Here is a 23,500-nt window from a genome sequence, read left to right on the forward strand (position 1 = left end):
GAGATCAATTAGAATCAACAGGGTTTGGTAATAGATAGCAGAGTTAAGACTCTAAATTCAAGTCTGCAGAACTGGAGTGATGATGGTCTTATGGTTAATAAAGAGAAATCTGAAAAGAGTGATTTGTGGGCAAAGGTTTTCTTTAAGTCATTAATTACTAAGAAGCACATTCTCAAATTTGTTGTAGAATATAACTAATTTGTTTCAGTGGGTGATACTTGAGTTTTTAATTTGTTTCTTGGAGTAGCGATCTAGAGCTGATATTTTCATATACTGTAAATGACATCTCTTTTTTTTCTAGCACAACATCCTAAAATAAGTCCATCAGAATGACACCTTCTCAGGTTACTTTTGAAATAAGAGGAAATCTGTTACCAGGTATTGTAAAATTTTAATTTAAAACAATTTTTAAATTAGCATTTTTCTCATCTGGCTTATTTTAAATGTGGAGTTGTTATTAGAGTGGGCCCAGTTTTCAGATGTTAATATCTTTATAGTTTGCCCAATACCAGAAATGTGTTTGAAACATGATAAATTCAAGGGGGTGGAGAGGAAACGCCCCAAATAGTATCTGATTCTCATGTTTTCTAAGAAACCTGTAACTTTATTTAATGTGCCACATGACAGAGAGTTGGGCTGTAATTTCTAAGTAGCATGAAAATGGGTGAAATTTCGTTAGTGCAAGAAGTTGGTCAAATATTGGCTAAGATAACTTTGAGCCCTACTTGTAAATTTTTATTTTTATCTTTATTGTATTTTTTGCTGTATACTGTAACATTGTGAAATAATTTTAGTGTATGATAGCATGTCAAAACAGTATCCCACCTGGATTTGATACCTCCTTGTTTAGTACACTCTGGTTATACTGGCCAGCTCCTCAAATATATTGCATTCCTTCTCACTTTTGGGACTCCCTCATATTATTTCCTCTGCCTAAATCTGTGCCCCACTCCTCCCACCCAAGCTCTCCTTACTACAATCTCCCACATTCAGCCAGGTTAAGGTTTCTATGAAGTTCAAGTTTCAGGACTTTTTGTAGCACCTCTTACAGATTTCTTAGAATTATTTGAGTAATTTTGTTCATTATAAACTCTGTGAAAATGTGACTTTTGTCTTGTTCTTGATGAATTCCTGCATCTGGCACAGTGCCTGGCTCCGAGCAGGGGTAAATATGTGTTCAAAGAATGAATGAATGATTCACTCTGTCTATCCAGAATCTTTATTCTAGCAGCCATACAGCAGTTGACAGAATGTGTGTCTGTTCAGGTGCAAAGTCTTAGTGGAAATGGTCTGGTACAGCTCATCCTCTGGGCAAGATTCCACAGATTGAAAATAAGTTGGCTCCTGTGGGTCAAGCACTCACCTCCAGTCCATTGTGCAGCCTTCTCTGCTGAGAGAAGACTGTAGAGCTATATTGTATCTTTTAGAGAGTTGTACATAGGCAGCCTAGTTAGAAGGAGCTGGCCATGTCAGGCAAGTGGACTGATGACAGCATTAGCCATAGATGGGTCAGCTTGAAAAGAGGGGATTCTTACTCTCAAGGTCTAGAGGGAAGATAATGGTAGATGTGAATGCAGATGAATCTATCGGTAGGAAGGAGAGGAGGAGACGTTGGGGAGACCTTCAACTCCACCATCACCTTGATTTCCTCACTGAATCAGGAGGAAATGGGAAGTGTGCTGAATGTAGAGAGTAGAGAGTGCAGAGTGGGGTGAGGTTAGAGGGAACAAGTGAAAAAAATATGTCAGAGAGCTGTTTGCAGATTCCTTTAGTTAGCATTCAAGTCTTTATAATCTTTTATAAATGAAAGCCAATTAAACAAAGAGGTCTGTCTATTAAAAAGTTTCCCTTTTTTTCTCCTCATAGAAGTCATTTTCACAGGCAATCAGCAGAAAGACGAAGTAACATTGCCAAAAGGGAATTGGTAAAATGCAGGAACACTTATAGAAGGAAAGAATGAACCACTGACTGATTGTCCAACTTTACTTTTTCTATTAGGGGCATATAGTCTTTCCAGAGCAAACAGTAGCTGCTGTGGGGCTAAGAAATGACCAACTCCTTTATAAAGGAAGTGTATTGGGCCTGAATCTGATTTTCTGCTGATCTGTACTTTGAGCTAAGAGCCAGAGAATATGCTATAATATGCATAGCGACATGTACAATCTTGGGAATGAATATCTGTGCCTTGTATTTAACAACAGTGTTTATCCTTTTAAAAGAAAATCAGAGAAGGTAGTGATAACCTAAGTTAATTACAAAAAAAGTCTGATTACTCTCAAGAATTTAAATATTTAAAATATTTTGACATGAAATCATTCTGCAAAACCACCCTGTGCTTCACACACATGTATTCAGAACCCTGAAAACTCCTGAATGACTATCACTTGGAATTTTGTTTAAGTATTAGTATAAGCCTACAAAATCCTCATGCAGGTGGCTAAAGCCCACTATAATTCTAGTCTTTCAAGAGTAGTGCCTAAAGCTTAGAAACCAAGTTACTTTTAGAGTGTAGAGGAGTTTGTCTTGAACTTTGTCATGTGGGCTCAATTCATTATTATTTCCTCATGAATTTTAATTATATTAACTCAGGATGTATTGGTTTATAAGTCAAAGATTTCCGCATACTTATATCCAAGAAGGTATAGACTTTTGCTAAATATATGACATTTGGCAAATATGGGTGATAGCTATATGTTGGTTTGTCTATTGATAAGAAGTGTTCTGATGAAACAAGTCATTTTCATAAGGAGTACTAGATTTTTCACTATATAAATCTTTTCTGTTGTTGTTGAGGATTTTTGTTGTTAAATTGTTCCTGTCCCCTTGATACTTTTCTTGATCTTTAGCTTGTCAATAGCTAGTGTTTGAGTTCCTGGAAAATATCAGTTACTAAGAATGCTTCTATGCATTTAGTGTTTGCTGCTTTAACTTGGAAGCTGCCTTGAAGGCAGTGACTATGGTTTAATCACTTTGTCTTTTTGTTGCTTCTTATTGGCTTGAGTAGTTGAATGAATGAAGTTCATCCCTACGCATCCCTTTTGTCTCTCGCTTTGATTCCGTAGAGGTGTAATTCAATTAATAACACAGATGCTTCTGTGCTGATTGAGTCCAAATCCTTGCTTCCAGTGAGGGTCTTCCATTTCTGCTGAAAGGGACCCTGCATGTAGTCGAACTAGTGCCACTGACAACGGTTTTGCTTCCTAAAACTAAAATTTAGAACTTTCCTTATGCTGCTGTAACTGGGACTGTTTCTTTAGGAGAAGTTTTTGCGATATGTGGAAGCTGTGATGCTTTGGGAAACTGGCGTCCTCAAAATGCTGTGGCTCTTCTTCCAGAGAATGAGACAGGTGAAAGGTAAGCATGGGAATGTCAGGTGACAGAATAATTGTGACATTTGGATTACAAACTTGGGGTCTACTAAGATACCTTGGTTTCTTTTTCTTTTTTCTTTTCATCAAAGTTACCATATGTGCATAAAGAGTTAAAATAGTTTTACAAAGTTTGTTGTGGAAAAAAACAAGTTTCCCATTTCCTCAATTTCTGCCTCTCACAATCATTTTCAACTCTTGGCTCGTTCTTTTGATATTTACCACCATATTTCTAAAATAATAGGCTGATATTGCTATTTCTTATTTTAAAAAAGCCTTTCAAATACTATCTTTTGGCTTCTCAGTACATAATTCTTGATAAAAGATCTAAAATTAGGTGTTAGGACAGAATCAGTGAATATCAACAAAGGTAGGTGGATCTTCTCCACTTGGGGAAATTTGGAAGTGGATTGTCCAAATGTATTTGTGGGGATGAGGAGAGAGGAGGAAATGCACCTTGGGAGAAGCACCAGATTCAGTGATTATGAAGCTCAAATTCTAATTTTGTGTGTGTGCGCGTATGTGTGTGTGCATATATGTGGCAGTGCTGCTGAAAATGTGGCCCGTCGACCAAAGCTAGACAAAAACCTTTTTTATCAGGGAGAAATACAAACATTAGGAGCAAACATTTAGAAATGTTTATAGCAGTTTGACATTGCTGGGGCATTCATGCATGTCACCATGGACTCATTTTATTGAACCTCATGGGTATGGATACCAAATGTATTGGTTGCAGGACAGGTTAGGTAAAACAAACAAGCAAACAAAACTGGGCCTTCACAGCAGATAGTTTGAGAATCACTGATGGCAGAGCAAAGGAAAATAACAAGGAAAGTAAAACAATACCATAATATAAGCCAAGAAAAATAAACAAAAACCATATACAGGACACCCTTTCCCCTATTTGTCATTGGTGTGCACATTTTCTCAGCCACAAGTAAAGTTCTTTTGATAAATGAACTGGGATCATGGAGGAACGAGACATTTATTCCCTTCAAGTGGCTATTTTTTCCTTGATTTTCAGATGAGCCACTTCTCTCTGAAGTGAAACCTAACCTTTCTGAACTTCTTTCTAAAACATGCCTCTGCTCTGAACTCTTGAGGTGACCTGTCACCTGTTTTAAGTTCATTTCATCCAGCCTCATCAAAGTGATGTAAACAGAATGAAGTAACACTTAACGGGACCAGCCATTTTTACATTGCCGATGTACACTGAAATATAATTAGGAGTCCCCAACCCCAGGGCCACAGGCTAGGACTGGTCTGTGGCCTGTCAGGAACTGGGCCGCAGGCGAGCAAGTGAAGCTTCCCAGCGCTAGCATCACCGCCTCAGCTCCACCTCAGATCATCGGCATTAGATTCTCATAGGAGCACCGGTCCCTGGGGCCAAAAAGATTGGAGACTGCTGAATGGCAGACAAACAGTGCTTCCCAAGCAGATGATACAAGATGATACAAAAGGCAAACTTCTTATGTTTTAGATTTGACGTTCTTTGGGATTTCAGTGTACTCTGCATCTAAGTCTTCTGTGCTCCCTTTTCAGTCTTTTAAACCTCTCCATACATACAGGCTTCTGGTGACAAGAGCTCTTTTGGACTTTTTTTCCTACTTACAGATAATTCAAAGGTCTTGGTGTAGTGTTCCCTAATAATGCAGAAAATGTGGGTCACTTGTGGTTTTATTTGCTCTCCTTATAGATTTTATTGTATTTTGGGGAAGGATATGAAGGTGATTCAAAATCAGGCAGGTGCACTAAACCTTCTCACCGCCTCTTTCCTGGTTTATCTTGAATTTTATCAGCTTATGTTCATGCTCAACGTCACAGAGCAGTTCTGGTTCATTTTTAACTTGGCTACATTTGCTTAGAGAACTGGAATGAAAAGACTCATTGCTTTGCTCTTTCCATCTCTTCATTTAGTGATTTTTTTTTTTACCAGGGGCTCACATTAGAATCACTTGTGAGGACTTTTAAAAAATACACATGCCTAGTCCCTGTTCTTGGAGATTGAGAAATTGTGTATTAGAGAGGGGTCCCAGCACATTTTTCAAAGCTTCCCACTAATTTTAGTATGCACAATTGGAACTAGTTTCATATACTTTAGCTGGCTGTTTTATGTATGTAATAGTTCTACAAATTTGTCTTTTTTTTTTTTTTTAACAGACATAGGAAATAAATTTCACCTTAGAGTTAGTAGAATCTGCCGAGTCCTATGCTAAAAATGATTTCGAGGCTTATCAGGGAAAAGTAGGAGCACATATGCCAAGTATTTGCTATCCTTGCTTTACAGCAGTGATTCTCAACCAATCATTCACATCCAGTGCCCTGTGAAGTTTATCAAACTCCACATGACCAGGCTCTACCCCAGACATATGAAATTAGAGTCTCCCAAGGGTGGAGCCAGGGCATATGTATTTTGTTACTACCAAATTAATTTGATTGCTGAAGGTAGGACCACGGGTGACAGCTGGCTGTGGCTATTTCTTAGGAATCAGGATTAAGTCAGAGTGAGGATAATTCCGTGACGCCTATCTTGGCAAAGCCAGGTGGAGTGCGGTGCTAGCCATCTGGTGTCACAGAAGAACATTTGGAGCTACCATTTATATACTGAACTAACTGTTCATGCTGAAATAGTGTTTAGGTAATGATCTGTGATGGCTTTCAAACTTAAGTGTTTATTAACAGAATCACCTGTTAAATTACGGTTAGCTGGGCCCCCCTCCCAGCATTTCTAATTAAATGGGTCTAGGTAAGGCCTGAGAATCTGCATTTCTAACAAGCACCTAAGTGATACTGATGGTCCTAGGACTCCACTTTGGATACTACTGGTCTGTGATTTGAAGCTAAAAATCAGTTATAATCATGAATTGTGAATTTTTTCACTGTTGAGTCAAAGTTTTAGAATAGCAGTAGAATATGTTAGAATAGTATAGTTCAGTAGAAGACATCGGTTGAAACAAGTAATGTACAGATACTGATTGCTTGGCTAGGGGAATAGTCAGAGGCTGGGCAGGACAGAACAAGGGACAGTTGAGAACATGAGTGTAGTTTGCCAGTCTTGGTCCCAAAGCCTCTTAGCAGCCATGTAACATCTCTAGCCAAGTGGGAAGTCAGAGAAGATTCTGACTCTGGCTTTCATCTCTGTGCTACTTGCTTTTTCTGTTTGTGCCTGGTTCCTTCCCATCATTTAGCTCTCAGCTCAGATACTTCCTCATTGAGGCACCTCCCTTCCAAAAGCCTTCTCCCAAACTTCTTGTCGCTTCAGAAAGTTGGTTATTTGTCTACTTATGCAAGAAAGAAATCTTAAAGATAGGGCTCTTTCTGCCTTATCATTGCATTCCCAGTGCCTGCCTGGTACAGATGAGGCCTGTAGTAACATTCTGTATAGGAATAAATAAATGGTGTTGGTCACAGACCCTATTTGAGGAGTTTTATGAATTATGAGATCTTTATGCATTTTATTTTTATTCTTTTTTTTTTTTATGCATTTTAGTTTGATATTGATGCAGCTGCTCTAATTTTTTTTTCCTCACAGCATGTTGTGGAAAGCAACCATTGTGCTCAGCAGAGGAGCGTCAGTTCAATATCGCTACTTCAAAGGGTGCTTTTTAGAACCAAAGGTATGTTTTCGTCATCTAGTTTCCAGTTTTCTTAGCCAACTTCTTTCAAAAGCAACTAATTTATGTTTGGAAACATTAAAAGCAAAATTGAGTTTGTTTTGATCTAATAAGGAAATTAGAACTCTTGATTAATAACATTTTAGTACCAAAAAGCAAAGAAGTATCCACTTCAAAGGCAGACGGTGTCTGCAGTGAAATTTTTAAAAGACTAATAGTAAGTATATTCTGCAATGTTATAAAATTGGTTTTAATGATAAATGTTCTCAATGGGTATGTATTCTCTGTAACATTTGTAAACTAGTTAGTATCTAGTTGCAAGAGTTTCTCTTTTTGTTTCATTTTGTTAATCCATATGTGGTATGAATACATTTAGAGAAGTATATAGCCAGCTTTAAGTGAGTAATTATCTTTAAGAATTATTTTACAGCAGCCACTCTTATTGGCTGCATCATTTACCTTCTATCAAAACTGAGGTCATCTCTCTGAGATTTTTTTCAACAATGGTGTTAATAGACCAGGATCTTTCCTGAAGACCTTTGGAGTATCAAATCTAAATCTGCTTGCTCACAGTGATTTATTATTTGAGGATTATTTTCATATTTAGAAAAAAAAGTTGGTTCTTTCCCTCTTACTTTAATTTGCTGAAAGGATTCTTTTCCTTCAGATCGTTACCTTTGAGCACACTTGGGCTGCATATGAACAAGGGCTTAGGCAGGAATCTAGGAAGCAAAACATGGATTAGACTTTTGAAAAAAAAAAATGTATTTCCCTTTGGGGTCATTGAATACTTGTTACATGTGAAAAATGCAAGCAGCCACTGTTACCTCATTCTCTTAGCCACCATTATAAAAAAGAAAAAACTGACAAACCCACTTCAGCTGTCTTTTGCACCTATTACGTTTCTTATTCTGAAAATACATTGTAAATATTCAGTAATTAAACTTAAATTACGTTATGGTTGATAATTGTGTTGGCTTATCTTGACAGTAGTCTCACTTTAATGACTTAAGAAAAGATCATTTATTTGGTATAGGGGTTATGCATCGTGGCATTGTTCTTCAGTATGAATTAAACATTTGTGCATAGATATATAGGTCACAGCACACATGATATTGATAGCTTATTTGAGGATCCAGGTATGTGAAATTTGTAACGTGAAATCAACTAAATTTTACTTACAGGAACATTCAGACAAGAAAATCATAATGAGTCCTTTGGACATAGTTTTCTAAAGTAAGACTATTGTCAACACAAGTCAAGCCAACTTACAGTATTTTCCCTCTTAATTGAAAATGTAACAAAAAGCAGCAAATCAGTCCAAAATGCCTTTTTGAAAAGACTGGCAAGAAATCCGCTTACAGTAAAAAAACAAGTTTTTCCCCTTGTAATACTTGCAAAAGTTTACGGTATGTGTTGGTGAGTGTGTTTCTTTAAGTAGGTGCTCTGTATCGTGTACACATGTACCGTGTGATGCAGGGGCAGCCATGGTAAGTATGTTTTTCATGGAATAGAGTAAATAGCTACATAAAATCCCATGCATATGGCTAGAGGGTTTTTTTTCCCACATGCCAGCTTAAGGTGACATTTTTTAAATAAATTGGTGGCGCTTTTTAAGTGAAACAGTTTTTAATAGAAATAATTATGAAACTGTCTCAGTTGTGCATTGTCAAATGATAGAACTGATGTTCAAGGAATCTTAAATTATGAAATGATACAAATTATTGGAATATATATTTTACGAAAATAAAGAATAATAAGGAAATAAAGCATTGAAAGCCGAAATGGGTAATAACATTAATTTTACTGGATCAGAAGTTTTAGGAGGTAGTCTACCTAAGCTAAAAATCTTGTGATCTCGTCATTTGACCTTCAGACTTCAGCTTCCTCATCTGTAAAATGAATGATTTGAACTATAAATTTCCTAGGTCCTTTCCATAGCTAAAATTTTATTGTAAATAATGTAAAGTGTTTACATTCATATTTTCTCTTTCATATTTTGCACCTCCTGGCATATTTCTTTTAGTTTAGAAGTTGAGTCTTTATCTCTTAATTTTCGCAGCTACACATGTTGTAGAATTAGGTTAAAATGTTGATACATTGAATTTTAAGATAAGTTTGCAGGTGACAAATCAAAATATTAACTTACTTAAACATAGAAAACAAAGTAGTAGATATTCTTGCAATGAAAACAGTGGTGTGAGCCTGCAGATAGTCCATTAATTTTGCATCTTCACCAAAGATAATTTTTGAATTAATGTGTAATTTAAATATTTTTAAAATCCATGTCCACTCCTCTTGTGACTAAAATTAGGGCTGTTATCTCATGCAGAAATGTTAGCCAATTTTTAATTATATTGTCTTTGAAATTTTTCCTTCATTTCAGTGGAAATACCTCTTTATTTTTCAGTAACATGTCTGTTTCTAATTTTTATAGGTGTTAACATTCACTTATAATTAGATTCATTGCACTCTTTTACTTTATTCTTAATCTATCTTGATTTTCACTTAAATCCTTTAACAAGAAAATCAGTCATCTGTGATAGGCAGATAATGATTTATTTTCAGAATAGCCCAGGTTGTCATTTTGTCAGTAGTTTCTTAATATAATAAAGTTCTTCTAAATGTTAAATACCCTCAGCTGTTAACTTCAAATTTGAATAATCTCATAGATGTCTGTCAACCTAGATTTCTTAGCCCTACTCGCTCATAGATGACCATTTTTTTTATTGGTCTTATTAAAAATAAAGATTTTTTAAAATTACTATGAGTCTGGCCTCTGACAGCATAGATGAAAATTCCTAAGAGATCCTTTTACATGCACTTTATTTTTTATAACTGGAAAGAAAATAAAAATTTTAATGTTCACAATTACATTTTTCATGGTATTTAAAAGCAGTGATGTTACTTGACTACGTTGTAATTTTGCTTGGTGGTTTCGTTAAAACAACCTCCAGCCTACGTGTTGGATGATAATCTTGTTTATTTCTCTCAGTGCTTGATGTAGCTGAGTGATGTTAACTGTTTAAGAAAGCGGTCATTAAGACTTTTGTGTGTGGAAACATAGATTTTTTTGTGTTTTTGTTGTGTACATGTTCAGAAACATTCAAGCAATCATCTGATTTAATATATGCTAAATTGTGAAATAACTTTACCAGTACTGTTAATGGAGTACTGTCTTGGACTAATAGTGTTCCTTTTTTTCCTCCAAAGATCCACCTTCCTCTTGACTCCAAAATGCTTAAATATATGGCAGCCTTTTACAGAATGGAACTGTTCTTTTTTCTAAGTTTTTGAAGAATGTTATTCATGGAATAGAGCCTTAAAAAGAATTACATGTTTTGGAGTCATTACTGAGATTTTTAATATATCAATGCTCAGGTCTTAAATTTTTTTAATATATCAATGCTTAGAACTTTAGTAAGCTAAACTTTAAGAATACCTTCTAAAGTTTTAATAAAGTAGTCATAACAATTTTAGAAATTCACTATATTTTAAAACTTGGTTCATTTTTTTCACTATTATAACATGCTGTATACCAACCAACATGGATTTGCAGTGTGAACGCTGATAGACACATTATAAGTCATCTGTTGGAAGCAGCCTTTCTGTTATTTTTGCAAATGGTGGGTTTGTAACTAAAACAGATGAGCATGGAGTTATTAAAATCACTAGTAAAATATGTCTCCTATTAAATATTAATCCACAGGGCTATTCTTAAATAATTATCTATAGATGCTATAGTCAACACTTAGTAAAGTTGCCTGACACCTGAATTGAAAACAGACTCTCTTTCTTTCTACCCATTTTTTATCCTTGCTAATATTTAATATTCAGGGTACCTTTCAAGTCACTTTTGATTAGTAACTTCTATGGGAATATAGATCCCCACACCATCTTTGTAGCGAAGCTTTTTTTAAGTAGGGGATGTAGGGGACATGGGAAGAGTTGGAGGAAGGGAATAGGTTAGTTCTTTCTGGCTGCTTATTATTGCTAAGAAACATCGTTCTTATTTTTAATGTATACATTTGCATCTCTCGAGGATTAGAAAGTTTGATGTTTAAAAGAACAGATTCAGAAAAATGTGACATGAAAAAGTTGTAAAAGATAGGAGATGTAGGATTAAATGTATCCCATTTTTTAATTGTAATGGAAATGAAATTCACCATAATTTGGGATGAGCGGTTTCACATTTACATTTTTAAAAATATCTACCCAGTCTACCAATTCAGAAGTGAACCCTTATAACGAACGAGGTATTTGGCTAGAGAAGGTGAGCATTTCCTGAATTATCCCAGGATAAATGATTTGCATGAATATCTAATGATATTTTTGTTTACAAATTTCAAAAGTTTGCAAGTTTTAAAAAATATGTTAACTTCTGGTTATTTTAAGTGGCAGAATAATCTTTTGTGTTTAATTATTAATTTGTTACATATTATCATTTGACACATTTATTAAATATAATCAATATTGAAAATCCTATAACATGTTTTAGAAGAGTATTTAATGCCATCTAAAGATGTGTAATATATTGAGAGAAGCTAATATGCTCCTGGCTTTTAAAGAGTATATTTACTATATGCCTAGAAAGGGGCTTGAAGATGATGTGCGAAAATGTCGATAGTGATTATCCCTAAGTGGTGTGGTAATCATGGGTGACTTGTTTTTTCTTTTTGCTTTCCTGTATTTTACTACATTTCTTCAGAAAATGTGTAAAGAACAAAAAATTAACTTTTAAGGTTATAGTTTGAAATTTTGCTTTTACAATGTATATTTAAGGGTTTTATTTTGGCACATAAGTTTAGTCTTTTTTTAATAATTAAAGGAAAATTAGGAAACATTTAATATTTCAGTTTTTTAGCTAAATGCAGGCAGTCTTTGTAGGTTCATTCTTGTTTTTAAATTGCTGTAGATGTTAACAACACATAAAGCTTTATTTTCTTAGTAAGAACTTCATAAAAGGACAATATTAGTAATTGTCACACTATAAATTTATAAACTCTAAGGCAATAAAGAGTGAAACTGAATGTTAGTTCCCCTTTTATGAAATCAGTTTTTCACATTTACCCATGCATGTGTCCTTTCTTTTAGGGTTTCCTGTGCCCTTTAGAAAGACCGGTTACTGTGATATGAGAAATCTGATGTTCTTCCTGTTATCTATTTACTATTCTTAAATATATGTAATAAAGAACTTGATTATGCCTTCAGGTTTCTTGAGGAACTTGTGATAATTGATCCTGAAGTACTTACTTGTTCCTACTCTTCCTGTTGTCGTAGAGTTTAGGCTTTTTTCAAACAATTGGAGAGTAACTTGAGATACTTTTACCCACTAACACCTCATTGACTGCTGACATATCAAACATAAAGTATATTTGCAGTTAACTTTAGCTTAGGACAGCATATCAGTTAAAGATTAAAATTTCTCTGGAAAAAAACAAACAAACCTGAGTATAATAGGCAGATTTAAGAATGGGTTCAAGATGGTTTTGTGTGCCAGTTCATCCCTTTTTCTTTTGGTTTGTTTATTGCCTCATCCTCATTTTCTTCCAGCACTCATTGTTTTGTGACTTGGTACATGCCCGACTTGGGGCATATGACATTGATAATTAACAAGATGAATCTCTTGGTTTCATATTAAGTATAAGATTTAGGCCACAAACATCTAATGGAGTCATGGGTAGAAAATAAGATATAAGAAATTATTGCAGACGTTTAACTTTTAAATTGCAGACTATCGGTGGTCCATGTCAAGTCATAGTTCACAAGTGGGAGACTCATCTACAACCACGATCAATAACCCCTTTAGGTATGGGCATTAACTGCATCTGTTTGAGGCATATGCATAAAGTTACTAATATGCTGCACAATGGCTTAGTGGGATTTAATTATTATTCTAAAGTTTAAGGTCAATGCATTGTCAGTACTACAAATTTCACTTAGCATTTCATGGATCTTTCAAAACTAAATAGTTCTTAATTACTTTTCTCTATAAACTTCAGAAATGCTTTATAAACTTTTAGAAATGCTTGCCTAGTTATTTTTATTTTGGGGACTTAGATTAATTTATTGTGGAATATTTATTCTTCTTGGCTGAGCATCCATGGCTTTATTTCATTTCTTGCTCAGAAAACTTAGAGAACGTTTGAGGAGAGAATTAATCCAAAACAAAGATTCTTAAATTTTTAACTTCGAATAGTAAGAATAATACAAATTATTCTATTTATTGTGTGTGTTTTTTTTTAAACTAGTAAATACTTGAATAAACTTGTATGAATGAATTCGTGTTTCTTGGTTGTAGCAGACATATTTTCCTCCTAATTTAAATCCTTGCTGGCTATGTTAAAATTGATATTCAGTTATTTTTTTTTAATTTCAGTTTTCTTATGCCTAAAAATGGCATTTCTCTTCATACAAGTATTTTTGAATTTCTTTTTCTGTATTGAGATTAAAATTTGAAGTTCATTTCACATTCATTAAATTATCCACTTGGATTCATCTGTAAATGGACTCGGTGTAGAGAAATGTATCTTTTAGTTTCTAGGGAAAATTTGAATGTAAAGATAATAAATGGCTTGTTAGTTACTAGCTTAGAAAGTAGCAAGAGATTCTGCTTTACCCTGTAGCAAAGACACTACGTTTAAACAAATATTCCATCCTCTTTTATAGATTTTTACATGCTTTAATACATTTTTGATAGTGTATTTAGAATTTTTATGATAGTGTACTTAAGAATTTTAATAGTCGTATATGAGGTTGGAAATTATTAGGTATTGAGTATTTTAAAAATAATTTGTGTTTTGAAGCATCTTACAGTTAAATATGTTTTCTTATTGTGAGAAGTGAGATTATTTTGTTTCTGGTCTTAAAATTTCTTTTATACTTTTGGAAAATATAACTTCTAAACTTAAGAGTTGCGTGAAATCCATCAGATTCTTGGGAACTATCACACTTATTTTGACAAATATTTCAGACTTATGTTTAAGGTAAACTGGGAAAGGAAGGAGCAGGAAGGCCTGTTACTCAGAGAGCGGGGCTTAACAGCGTGTCTCATTTAGTTGAAATTTCTGTTAGAAGGGCATGTGCTAGCACTTACTCTTTTGGTAGTTCCTCACAGCTCTGTGTATACAGGTAAGTTTACACTGTAAAGCTTTTAGCTGGCTATAGAGAATAGTTGGGATTTGAGGAGAATTACATTTTAGATAAGTTCAGAATATGCACTACATAAGAATAAGCATTTTAATTGTGCCAAGACCTTTAGTTTAAAAAATCAACCAGGAGATATTATTGTCCAGCAACCTGTCAGCCTCACACATCGATGGATGTAGAAGTTTGTCCCAGTGCCTCTAGAGCACCTGTCTGAGGAGTTTTCTTTTTCTTGTAACGTCATGAATAATCACCAAGTATGTAAGAACTGTTACTGTTTGATAGCCTCCTTAAAAGCGAATTCTTTATTGAGGGCCACAATAAATATGCTTATTCACTTTGGGCCGGTTTTAAATTTTAGATTGCATATTTTAAAAAAATGTGTAAGGTGGATAATTTCTCAGTTGTTCATTCTGCATACATTATGAATTTTAACTAGGTTTTCTATTTTCCTTCAATTCTAGAAAGTGAAATTATTATTGACGATGGACAATTTGGAATCCACAGTAAGTAAGGCCGAATTTTAAAAATCTTTACTGATGTGGTTTGAGATGTTGCCTTACATTCATTAGAAACAGCACAGGGAAATAAGACAGTATGATATTGAAAAATAGAGGCTAAAATCAAGAAACAAATACATTCTCTTAATAAAAGTTGCCAGTATAATACCTGTGCTTTAAAATTTTTATCTTTTTGGTTTTTATTTAGTGATTATTAATTTACAGTAGAGTAGAAAATCCTTTTACCTCTGAATATGTTGAAAATGTTATGAATTTGTAAGTACTTTATCTTGAGGAATCAAGTTTTCTTCAATTACTGGAATTCTCACAATGTGTTAGCATTATCATGCTAACTTGCATTTTCATATTAGATACTATAGTATAGGAGTCAAAAGATGTAAAGAGGGTGGGCAGAATGTGTATTTGTGCTGACTGAACCAGAGATAAATTGCTGATAACCAGTTTGCTTTCCTGTCCAGTACAGGAAGGAACAGGGTCTGAATGGTTTTCGTTTTTTTTTTTTTTTGATTGTGGTTTTACAAGGGACATGAGTTTACGCATTTTAGAAATGTACATGCTTTGGCAATCTTTGGATAGGAATTTAATCTCTCTTCCTTGATTTTATTTCACTTATTTATATTAGATCATAAAGTAATCTAAAACACTTGAATAGCTTTAATGTTTAAAATTCGAGAATCTTGTCTTTATTTACAAAAGATGATATTTATGCTACATGTTTTAGAGAGCTTTGTTATGGAGTAGTTTTCTTATTTCTTCAGCTGTAATACGTCATCACATCATATCCCCCTATTATATGTTAATTACTATGTATGATTATATGCATGTCATTTCTTTCCTTTTTGTTGTTGTTGCTTTTCAAAATTCAGCTTTACTTTAGTTTAGATGGAAAGCCATTTTTTCAACTTGTCCATTTCTGAAAACAGTTTAAAATTAAATAATTGTGGTTTGTCTTTATTTTTAAAATTTGCTAATTATTAAACATTTTAAACTTATATCTAAGCAGAAAAGCTTCTCGATTTTTTTGTTTTTTAAGTTCTGTGGAAAAACTTAGGTTGCAAACAGTTGATAGCTTTCTAGTATTTATGAAAATGTTATTACCTGTGTTTGGAAACTACAAGTTAAACAGTGCTAGCACAGTGTTATCAAAGTCATGCAGTTTATGGCAGAATATGTAAATATGAGAATAGAAAATTGACTTCACAGTTTTATTCTTACCTTCTCGTATCTCAGTACCCAGCACTAAACCAGTCTAAACTAGTTTCAACTAAGTAAATATCTCATGTGAAGCTTTGGAAGTTTGATGGTGATCCCCAATGGAACAACTGTAGATTAGAAGCCATTTTGGAACATGTATTTCTTTCTCAAATGGATTTGTATTACTTCGACAATGTATTCAATAATAATATTTTTATTTACTTAAGTTGTTAAACTATGGCTATTCTTAACATTAACTTTTTCTCCTTTTTCATATGAAAGTTCTTTTTCAATGACAATTTTAAGACTGCCTATATATTTGCTTTGAAGAGAAGTACCAGTGACACATAACTGGAGTGTATTAAAATCTGATTGTGAACAGAATTGTCAGCATGTATTATACTTACTGGATTATTTTTAAAAATATATGTAATAATTACTGTTCTCCCTGTTTGTTTGCTAGATGGTATTGAGACTCTGGATTCGGGATGGTTGACGTGTCAGACTGAAATAAGATTGCGTTTGCATTATTCTGAAAAACCTCCTGTCTCAATAACCAAGAAGAAATTTAAAAAATCTAGATTTAGGTATGACCATGTATATTTGTTACTTAGGTCATTTATTTTCACTAGTGCTATAGATTTCTGATCCATTTGATTTTAGCCTTTAAGTGTGTAAGCAAGAAAATAACACACTTATAATGTCACATTTCCTAATAACTGCAGGGTCTTGTGAGAGTGAACTGCTTCCCAGCCAGAGTGCTACAGTTACATGTACTTATTGTTAGTCTTAATGTCGAATTGGAAACTAGAAAATTTCGTTTTTGTGTAGATAAATGATTTCCAAGGTTATGCATCTTTGTAGTTTACAACTTTTAAAATTTCTTAGTGTAGCAATAGTTTGTTTTAAAAAATTAATATAACAGAAATGATTTTGTGTAAATAAATGAGGGGAGCATGACATAAATAGAAAAGTGATTGTCAGAAATATCTTTCAGTGTCTTAAATTTTCCTGTGGCTTAAAAACGAAAACTTTTCCATGAAGAAAGGTGGCAGTTATTATAGCAGTTTCATGTTAGTTTCTTTTTAGTCATGTATTAATTTAAGAAATAGACGTCAAGCTTTGTGTGAGTACCTACATAGTGAGTAACTTTATTTTTCAGTAATGTCATCATATGTACCTTTGAGTGAGCTGGCTTCTCAATGACCCAGGCAGCCCTATCATTTGGATATGTATAACTCTGGGACAGAGATTTTTAAGTCTTGTTATGTAATGCAGCCTTTTCTCACAAAATGTCAGGGCTGGGTTGAAAGGGCCATTTTCAGTAACCGAAGTAATTATAATAATACAATACTTAATTATCTTCATAATCAAATTCATAACGATATTACAGTTTGAAAAATCCATAAATGTTTTATAACAACTGCTTAAATATTATGGTACTTATTCCAATCACAAGATACATAAAGGAAAGAGCGTATAAGTAACACTTCATGGTTCTTTGCCTTGGCTGTTCTAGTCAAGGGTTTTAGTCAGGGGTTTGGGGTGTACCTTGTCTCTGCAGTTGCAGGCCTCTGTTTTGCTCCTGAAAAATCCAGGTTATTGGACCACAAGGCTGATCTGCAAGATCCATTTGACTGCAAAGATTCTGTAACCAGTTAGTCATTGACTATTTTATTTACATGTTAAAAGAAGCAAATAAAGGGTACAACAACTCTAAATTACCTGTTGGCATAAGACCTTGAAATAAAGATAGCAGTAGACGATAAAGCCTTGGTTGTTGGGCTTATTAGGGATTTTTTCCTTGATCGTAGTAAAGAAATTAATACATATTTAGATATTAATAGTTGGAGTTCTGATTGGTTTGCAAATATATACTGAGTCCTATACCATTCTTGTTTATAGAAATTATTTTGACTATATATTATTGTGTTGCTTACACTTAAATTGGAATATTTTCATATAACCATACTTGGTTGGGTTCTACAAATTAGTAACTGATTACTGTTGAAATAATCATGCACAGCTAGTAACTAGTGTTTGTTCTGACCGTCTTTTTTCCCCAGATTCATATTAGTGATAGACTAAACCTTCACTGGGTAGGAAATAAATTTTTCTGCAAAGATACAAGGACTTTAAAAACTTAGTAACAACTTATGCATTTTAAATAAAACACTAGACATTCTGTTCTATCTCGTTATCACCAAATTTTAAACACAAGTTTCTCTTCCAGTTGACTCCAGCAGTAAGTGGAAAGCAATGTCCCTTTATATTAGACTGTAACATTTATATAACTATTTGAATAAAACCTTTAACAAATTCTTTCATAAATTCCTTTAAACTTGAAGTTTCTTTTTCTGTTTTCTTTCTTTTTTTTTTAATCTTTCAGTGACTTACTTGCCTGTTCATTGCTGTCCATTCGTGGTCTCTTTTTATATATCCTGGTAGAGAATGTTTGTTCTTTCAGGCTCACCAACAGAATCAGTTGTCTAGAACTATTCCTAAGATTGGTTTCTCAGAAGAGACGATGGCTTTTGTTTGGATTATTGAAGTGTGCTACCTTTGATTTTATAGTATGACAGAACAGTATTGCTATTGGAGTAATCTATATAGATGTCTCCTCCGGGAGACCTCAGAATTATGTGGTTGTGAAACAAGGCTCAGCAGTGGTTGAGGTCAGGAGGTCATGCAGAGAGAGCAGTCCCCATGAATACGATTCTGTTATTGGTAGCTCAGTTGTTATTGTATGAAATGACATTGCTTTCTACATGAATAATACTAAAATTGCTTTAGTATCTTTCAATTGGTGCAAGAAATATTCTAGAATAGAATGCTTTTTGGCATTATAAGTGCTCTGTGCAAGTAATTGCCTCTTATTGAGAGTAGACTAGTTTTTGTGGCCCTATGGCTTGGGTAGTTAGTCTTTGTTTTCATTGCTGTGAGGCCTGTAAGAGTTTTAGACTCTTAATTTATGTTTTTGTTCATTTGTTTCATTTAAAAAGTATATGTATAAAAATATATACACACATAAAAACATGCATACATACAAAGACATATACTTAACACAGTATTTAATTTACAACTTCCAACTCTAACAGTCTTTTAATGCACACCAGCAGAATATGGCTCAATTCTGTGCTTGTTGTATATATGTACATTTGTGAAACTTCTCAAAAGAAATTGAGATAGCCAGTTATAAATGGGATAATAGTAAATATCTTTTAAAATTCACTTTAAAAAAAGAAAACAAAGAATGAAAACAACCTTAGGCATAATGAACATTTATGTCAGTTTAATAGTTTACAGAAATATATGTAGATAAAAATATCAATCTTTTATAAAACATAGCTAATGCTTTTAACCTGTAGTATATGTAGTTTTTGTATAATATTTTTGTTGAAAATGTTGCCTGTTCAGGGTGCTCGTTTTAATTTTAGCATTTAGGTGACATTTGTATGAGTTTCCTTCTATTCCACTTTTTGCATTTCATTATTTTTTCCTTTCATGTAGGGTTAAGCTGACATTAGAGGGTCTGGAGGAAGACGATGATGATAGGGTGTCTCCCACTGTTCTTCACAAAATGTCCAATAGCCTGGAGATATCCTTAATAAGTGACAATGAGTTCAAGTGCAGGCATTCACAGCCTGAGTGTGGGTATGGCTTACAGCCAGATCGTTGGACAGAGTATAGCATACAGACAATGGAACCAGATAACCTGGAACTGATATTTGATTTTTTTGAGGTGAGTAGTTCTTTAACTTGGGGTTAAGAAAGAATGCAGGCATGAACTTATTTTTACATATGTTTAGATTTTTATTGTAGTCAAATTTGTATAAACCCATTATTTGTAAAACGCTTTAGATGCTTAATCCTCTACATTTTAGCAGGCTGAAAAAACTTGGAGTTGAGAGACTCAAGTACTATTAAGAATATAATTAAGAGAACTTCAGCAGAATTGGTTTCAAATCAAGACCAGATATCTTGATTTCTGTGACAGTTTTAAACATATATGAATTATATCAAAAGGAGCCTCCAGGCTAAATAGAGGGACAGATAGGCTGTATAACTCTTGTGCACAGCCCAGCGTAAGTAGCATGATTGAGTCCTCTCCATGACTGAAGTCTGTGGTTTATTGAGGCATTTTATTATAAGAATTCATTGTAACAATGGACTCGTTTTGCAACTTTACTTGATATTATAAATATGTAGTTAAAAAAAGTTGCTATGAAAATTGTGGCAGATTGTTCAAAATCTGTGCTGCCAACTTTCCAGAGCTACTTATGACACGCTAGAGCTCTCTGGCTTACTGGCTTTCAGACGCTTGCCACAAATAATACTAGGTCCTCCCCTGAGGTCCTTGCTCTATTGTGCCTGGCTCGGTAGTTATGTGTACTGCTTTCCTTAGGCTCTTGCTCTTTGGCACTTCCACACTCATTTTCATTCGATTAAAGTTGAAATCTGAAGATAAGGAACTAGCCTTGCCTAGCAGTAGCATCTAGCCACAGTTTCTTGAAAATGGCAGAATTCAGGATGGATTTAAACCCATTGAGTAACACTTGTTACACATAATTAAAATTGTAATCTTTGAATTCTTTTAATTTAATGACTTCTTTAGATATAGTCTTTGTGAGTGGCTTTATAGCTGTCTTTTGTTATGTGGAATTTAAAGTATTTCTCTTCAAAAAACTAAAAAACTATATTAAAAGTACAATTGATCTTCCCTAAATAATAAGATTTGTGGGATTTTATTATAAAAATATGAAGTTTTGGTTGATGTTTTCTTGTTCTTTAAGGATCTACCTTTTAATAATCTCGTGAACAGCCTTATTTTCCTTTCATTTGGTTAGCGGTTTTGGAAACACTTTTATTTATAGAGTAGACTGGTATAATACCCAGTGTAATTTCAAAGTATTCAATTTTGTAGAATTACTGTTCCTCTATGTCATCTGCGTGGATACATTTTTAGAGAATATAATATATATTAAAAGCTCACTACTGTTACAGCTTAGTCTGTGAATCTAAAAGTACTTAGTAACTTTCAGTCAGTGCTTTAAATTCACTTAATACATGTTAGAGGATCAGAAGTACAAATCAGCATAGCTATGATTAATAAAGTAACAAAATCTTAAAATATTATATACTAAAAATGTATTATCGATCTTCTTCCTCTTGATCTTTAAATGGAAAATATTGAGTATAAGAATTTAGATTATTCTAAATCTCATTTTTTCAGGAAGATCTCAGTGAACACGTAGTTCAGGGCGATGCCCTTCCTGGACACGTGGGTACAGCATGCCTCTTATCATCCACCATTGCTGAGAGTGGGAAGAGTGCTGGAATCCTTACTCTTCCTATCATGAGCAGAAATTCCAGAAAAACAATAGGCAAAGTGAGAGGTAAGCCTGGAGAAGCAGGGTGGGTGGCCCTTTACAAATAAGCAAAGATTAAGTGCAAAATTGTATTAGTTTCAAGTTGAGCTTTCAAGAATGATAAAGATTAAATAATGATTTGTTTTAGAATATTAACTAATAAAATGACAGTAAGGACATATCTATTGAATTTTCTGGAAGCTTTACTTTAAATCAGTTTTGACTTGTTGGTTTTTTTCCTATTTGGTATTTGAATGTAATTGAGCTTATAATGAATGGCCTTTTTAATTGTCTTTGTTTTTGTTCCCCCCCCCTTTTTTTTCCTCTACAAAAGTTGACTATATAATTATTAAGCCATTGCCAGGATACAATTGTGACATGAAATCTTCATTTTCCAAGTATTGGAAGCCAAGAATACCATTGGATGTTGGACATCGAGGTGCAGGGAATTCTACAACAACTGCTCAGTAGGTTGAATATTTGAGCGGTATTAGCATTTGGTAGCTCAAACTTGATAATATTAAATTTGTTTGACCTACTAAAGGTCAAATGATTCTTTTATTAATATCCTGGAATTTAAATGTAATTTGATAATTGGGGTTCGTAATTTAAATTAATTAGATGCTAACTCTCTCTTAAGATTCTGGTCAGTCTTTTTAATATTCTACTGAATTGATGATGAGAGAGACATTAAAACTGGAAAGCCATCCACCAGAGGGGAGGGGAATGGGGGAATGGATAAAAAAATTTAAGGGGAATAAGATATAAACTTCCAGTTATAAAATAAGCCATTGGGGATATAATGTATAGCCCATGGAATATAGTCAGTCATGTAATAACTTTGTACTGTGACAGACAGTTATTAGACTTATTGTAGTGATCACATCATAAGGTATATAAAAGTGGAATCACTATGTCGTACACCCAAAACTAATACTATATGCCAACTATATTTTAAAGTTTTTCAAAAAGCAGACATATTCCAAAGTTAAACTAGCCAGGAGGGAAAGCTTGTTGCAGAGTTGGCGTCATGATTGATATCAGTCTGTCTGTATTGGGGTCCTGACTTTTGGCATGTTGCCCTCTCTGGGTCTCGGTTTTCTTACTTGTTCTCAATATAGTTTCCATATTCCTACCCCATTGGTGTGCTAGCCTTCTCTCATTCTCCTAGGCTACTTATAGTAAGTCATCTGAGGCTTCATTGGAAGGAGCGAGTTTCTTTATCTCTGCTACTTCATGTCATTGCAGGGGTTATCTTCCTTAATTGGTCAGCCCACTTGGAGAGGTTGTGTTGGCATAGGATATGTCTATATTCAGCTTGTAAATACCTATAATCATTAGAGCTTACATTTATGGAATAAATGCATGCACCAACCAAATGATGGTCAGAGTCTTATTTTGGAGATGGCAAAATTAGCCTCAAAATAGAGGATAAATACTGTTTCCATTGTTAAATATATAGCCGGCTTTATTACATTTGTTTTCTTCATTTTCTTTATAGTATATGATAAATATATTTTAATATATTCTCTTTCAGGCTTGCTAAAGTTCAAGAAAATACTATTGCTTCTTTAAGAAATGCTGCTAGTCATGTAAGTGAACCTCTCCTGTAAAGAACTTCGGGTTCTTGGTTCAAAGGTAGAAAAGTAGAGAAATGTGTGTCTGGGCAGTCTCCTCCAGTCTGCATTAATAAGTTAGCACATGTAATATTTTTGCTTCTTCTGAATATGTTTCTAAGTGAAGGTGAAGTATCTCTAGGCATTTGTATTTAGATTCATGATGAAGACTGAGATGAAAACAATGAAATTCATAAGCATCCTTTTTTATGAATGACAAATTTTGAGTGATTAGGGCAAGAAAAACATTCCCCATTAAGCATTGATTTTCATCAGTGTGCTTATTCAAAAACTCATTTTGGAAATAATGCTTATGGAAGAATTTGATAGTGATTTTAGGTAACACTTTTAAAAAGTTTGCCAGTTTACATCCTGCATACCAACTTTATTATGTTAAAATTCTACACCTTTTATCCAGTTATAAAGGGTTAGTCTGTTTTTTTAGCTTTTAGTTTTTTTCAGCAAGTGCAACTTGACATTTTTAATCAAGAATCTGAGATTCCCCCACCTCCTCCCATTCCTCTGTACCTGATTAAAAACCTCATGTTCCAAAGTTAAACTAGTGGGAAAATAAAATGCAGCATTTTATTTCCACTTTTTCTATGTCCTCCACATGCCTAAAACTTTGCTTTTTAAAAAATAGTTCAAGTAAAATTGATTTGTCAGATGTTT

General features: G+C 33.9%; 1 protein-coding gene across 1 annotated transcript in view; it reads left to right on the forward strand.

Moving 5' to 3' along the window:
- The first annotated feature begins 277 nt into the window (after window positions 1-277).
- The window catches only part of GPCPD1 (glycerophosphocholine phosphodiesterase 1), a 42,509-nt gene continuing 19,286 nt past the window's right edge, over window positions 278-23,500 (forward strand). The window contains exons 1-10 of the mRNA XM_006921613.3: window positions 278-378; window positions 3,258-3,354; window positions 6,901-6,985; window positions 12,716-12,791; window positions 14,593-14,634; window positions 16,307-16,430; window positions 19,354-19,585; window positions 21,077-21,239; window positions 21,547-21,679; window positions 22,750-22,804. Coding sequence (XP_006921675.1) covers window positions 330-378; window positions 3,258-3,354; window positions 6,901-6,985; window positions 12,716-12,791; window positions 14,593-14,634; window positions 16,307-16,430; window positions 19,354-19,585; window positions 21,077-21,239; window positions 21,547-21,679; window positions 22,750-22,804 — 1,056 coding nt within the window. The 5' untranslated portion in view covers window positions 278-329. The remainder of the gene's footprint in view (window positions 379-3,257; window positions 3,355-6,900; window positions 6,986-12,715; window positions 12,792-14,592; window positions 14,635-16,306; window positions 16,431-19,353; window positions 19,586-21,076; window positions 21,240-21,546; window positions 21,680-22,749; window positions 22,805-23,500) is intronic.

The sequence above is a fragment of the Pteropus alecto genome, unplaced genomic scaffold (assembly GCF_000325575.1).
Source record: "Pteropus alecto unplaced genomic scaffold, ASM32557v1 scaffold45, whole genome shotgun sequence".
In the NCBI taxonomy this organism is placed as follows: domain Eukaryota; kingdom Metazoa; phylum Chordata; class Mammalia; order Chiroptera; family Pteropodidae; genus Pteropus; species Pteropus alecto.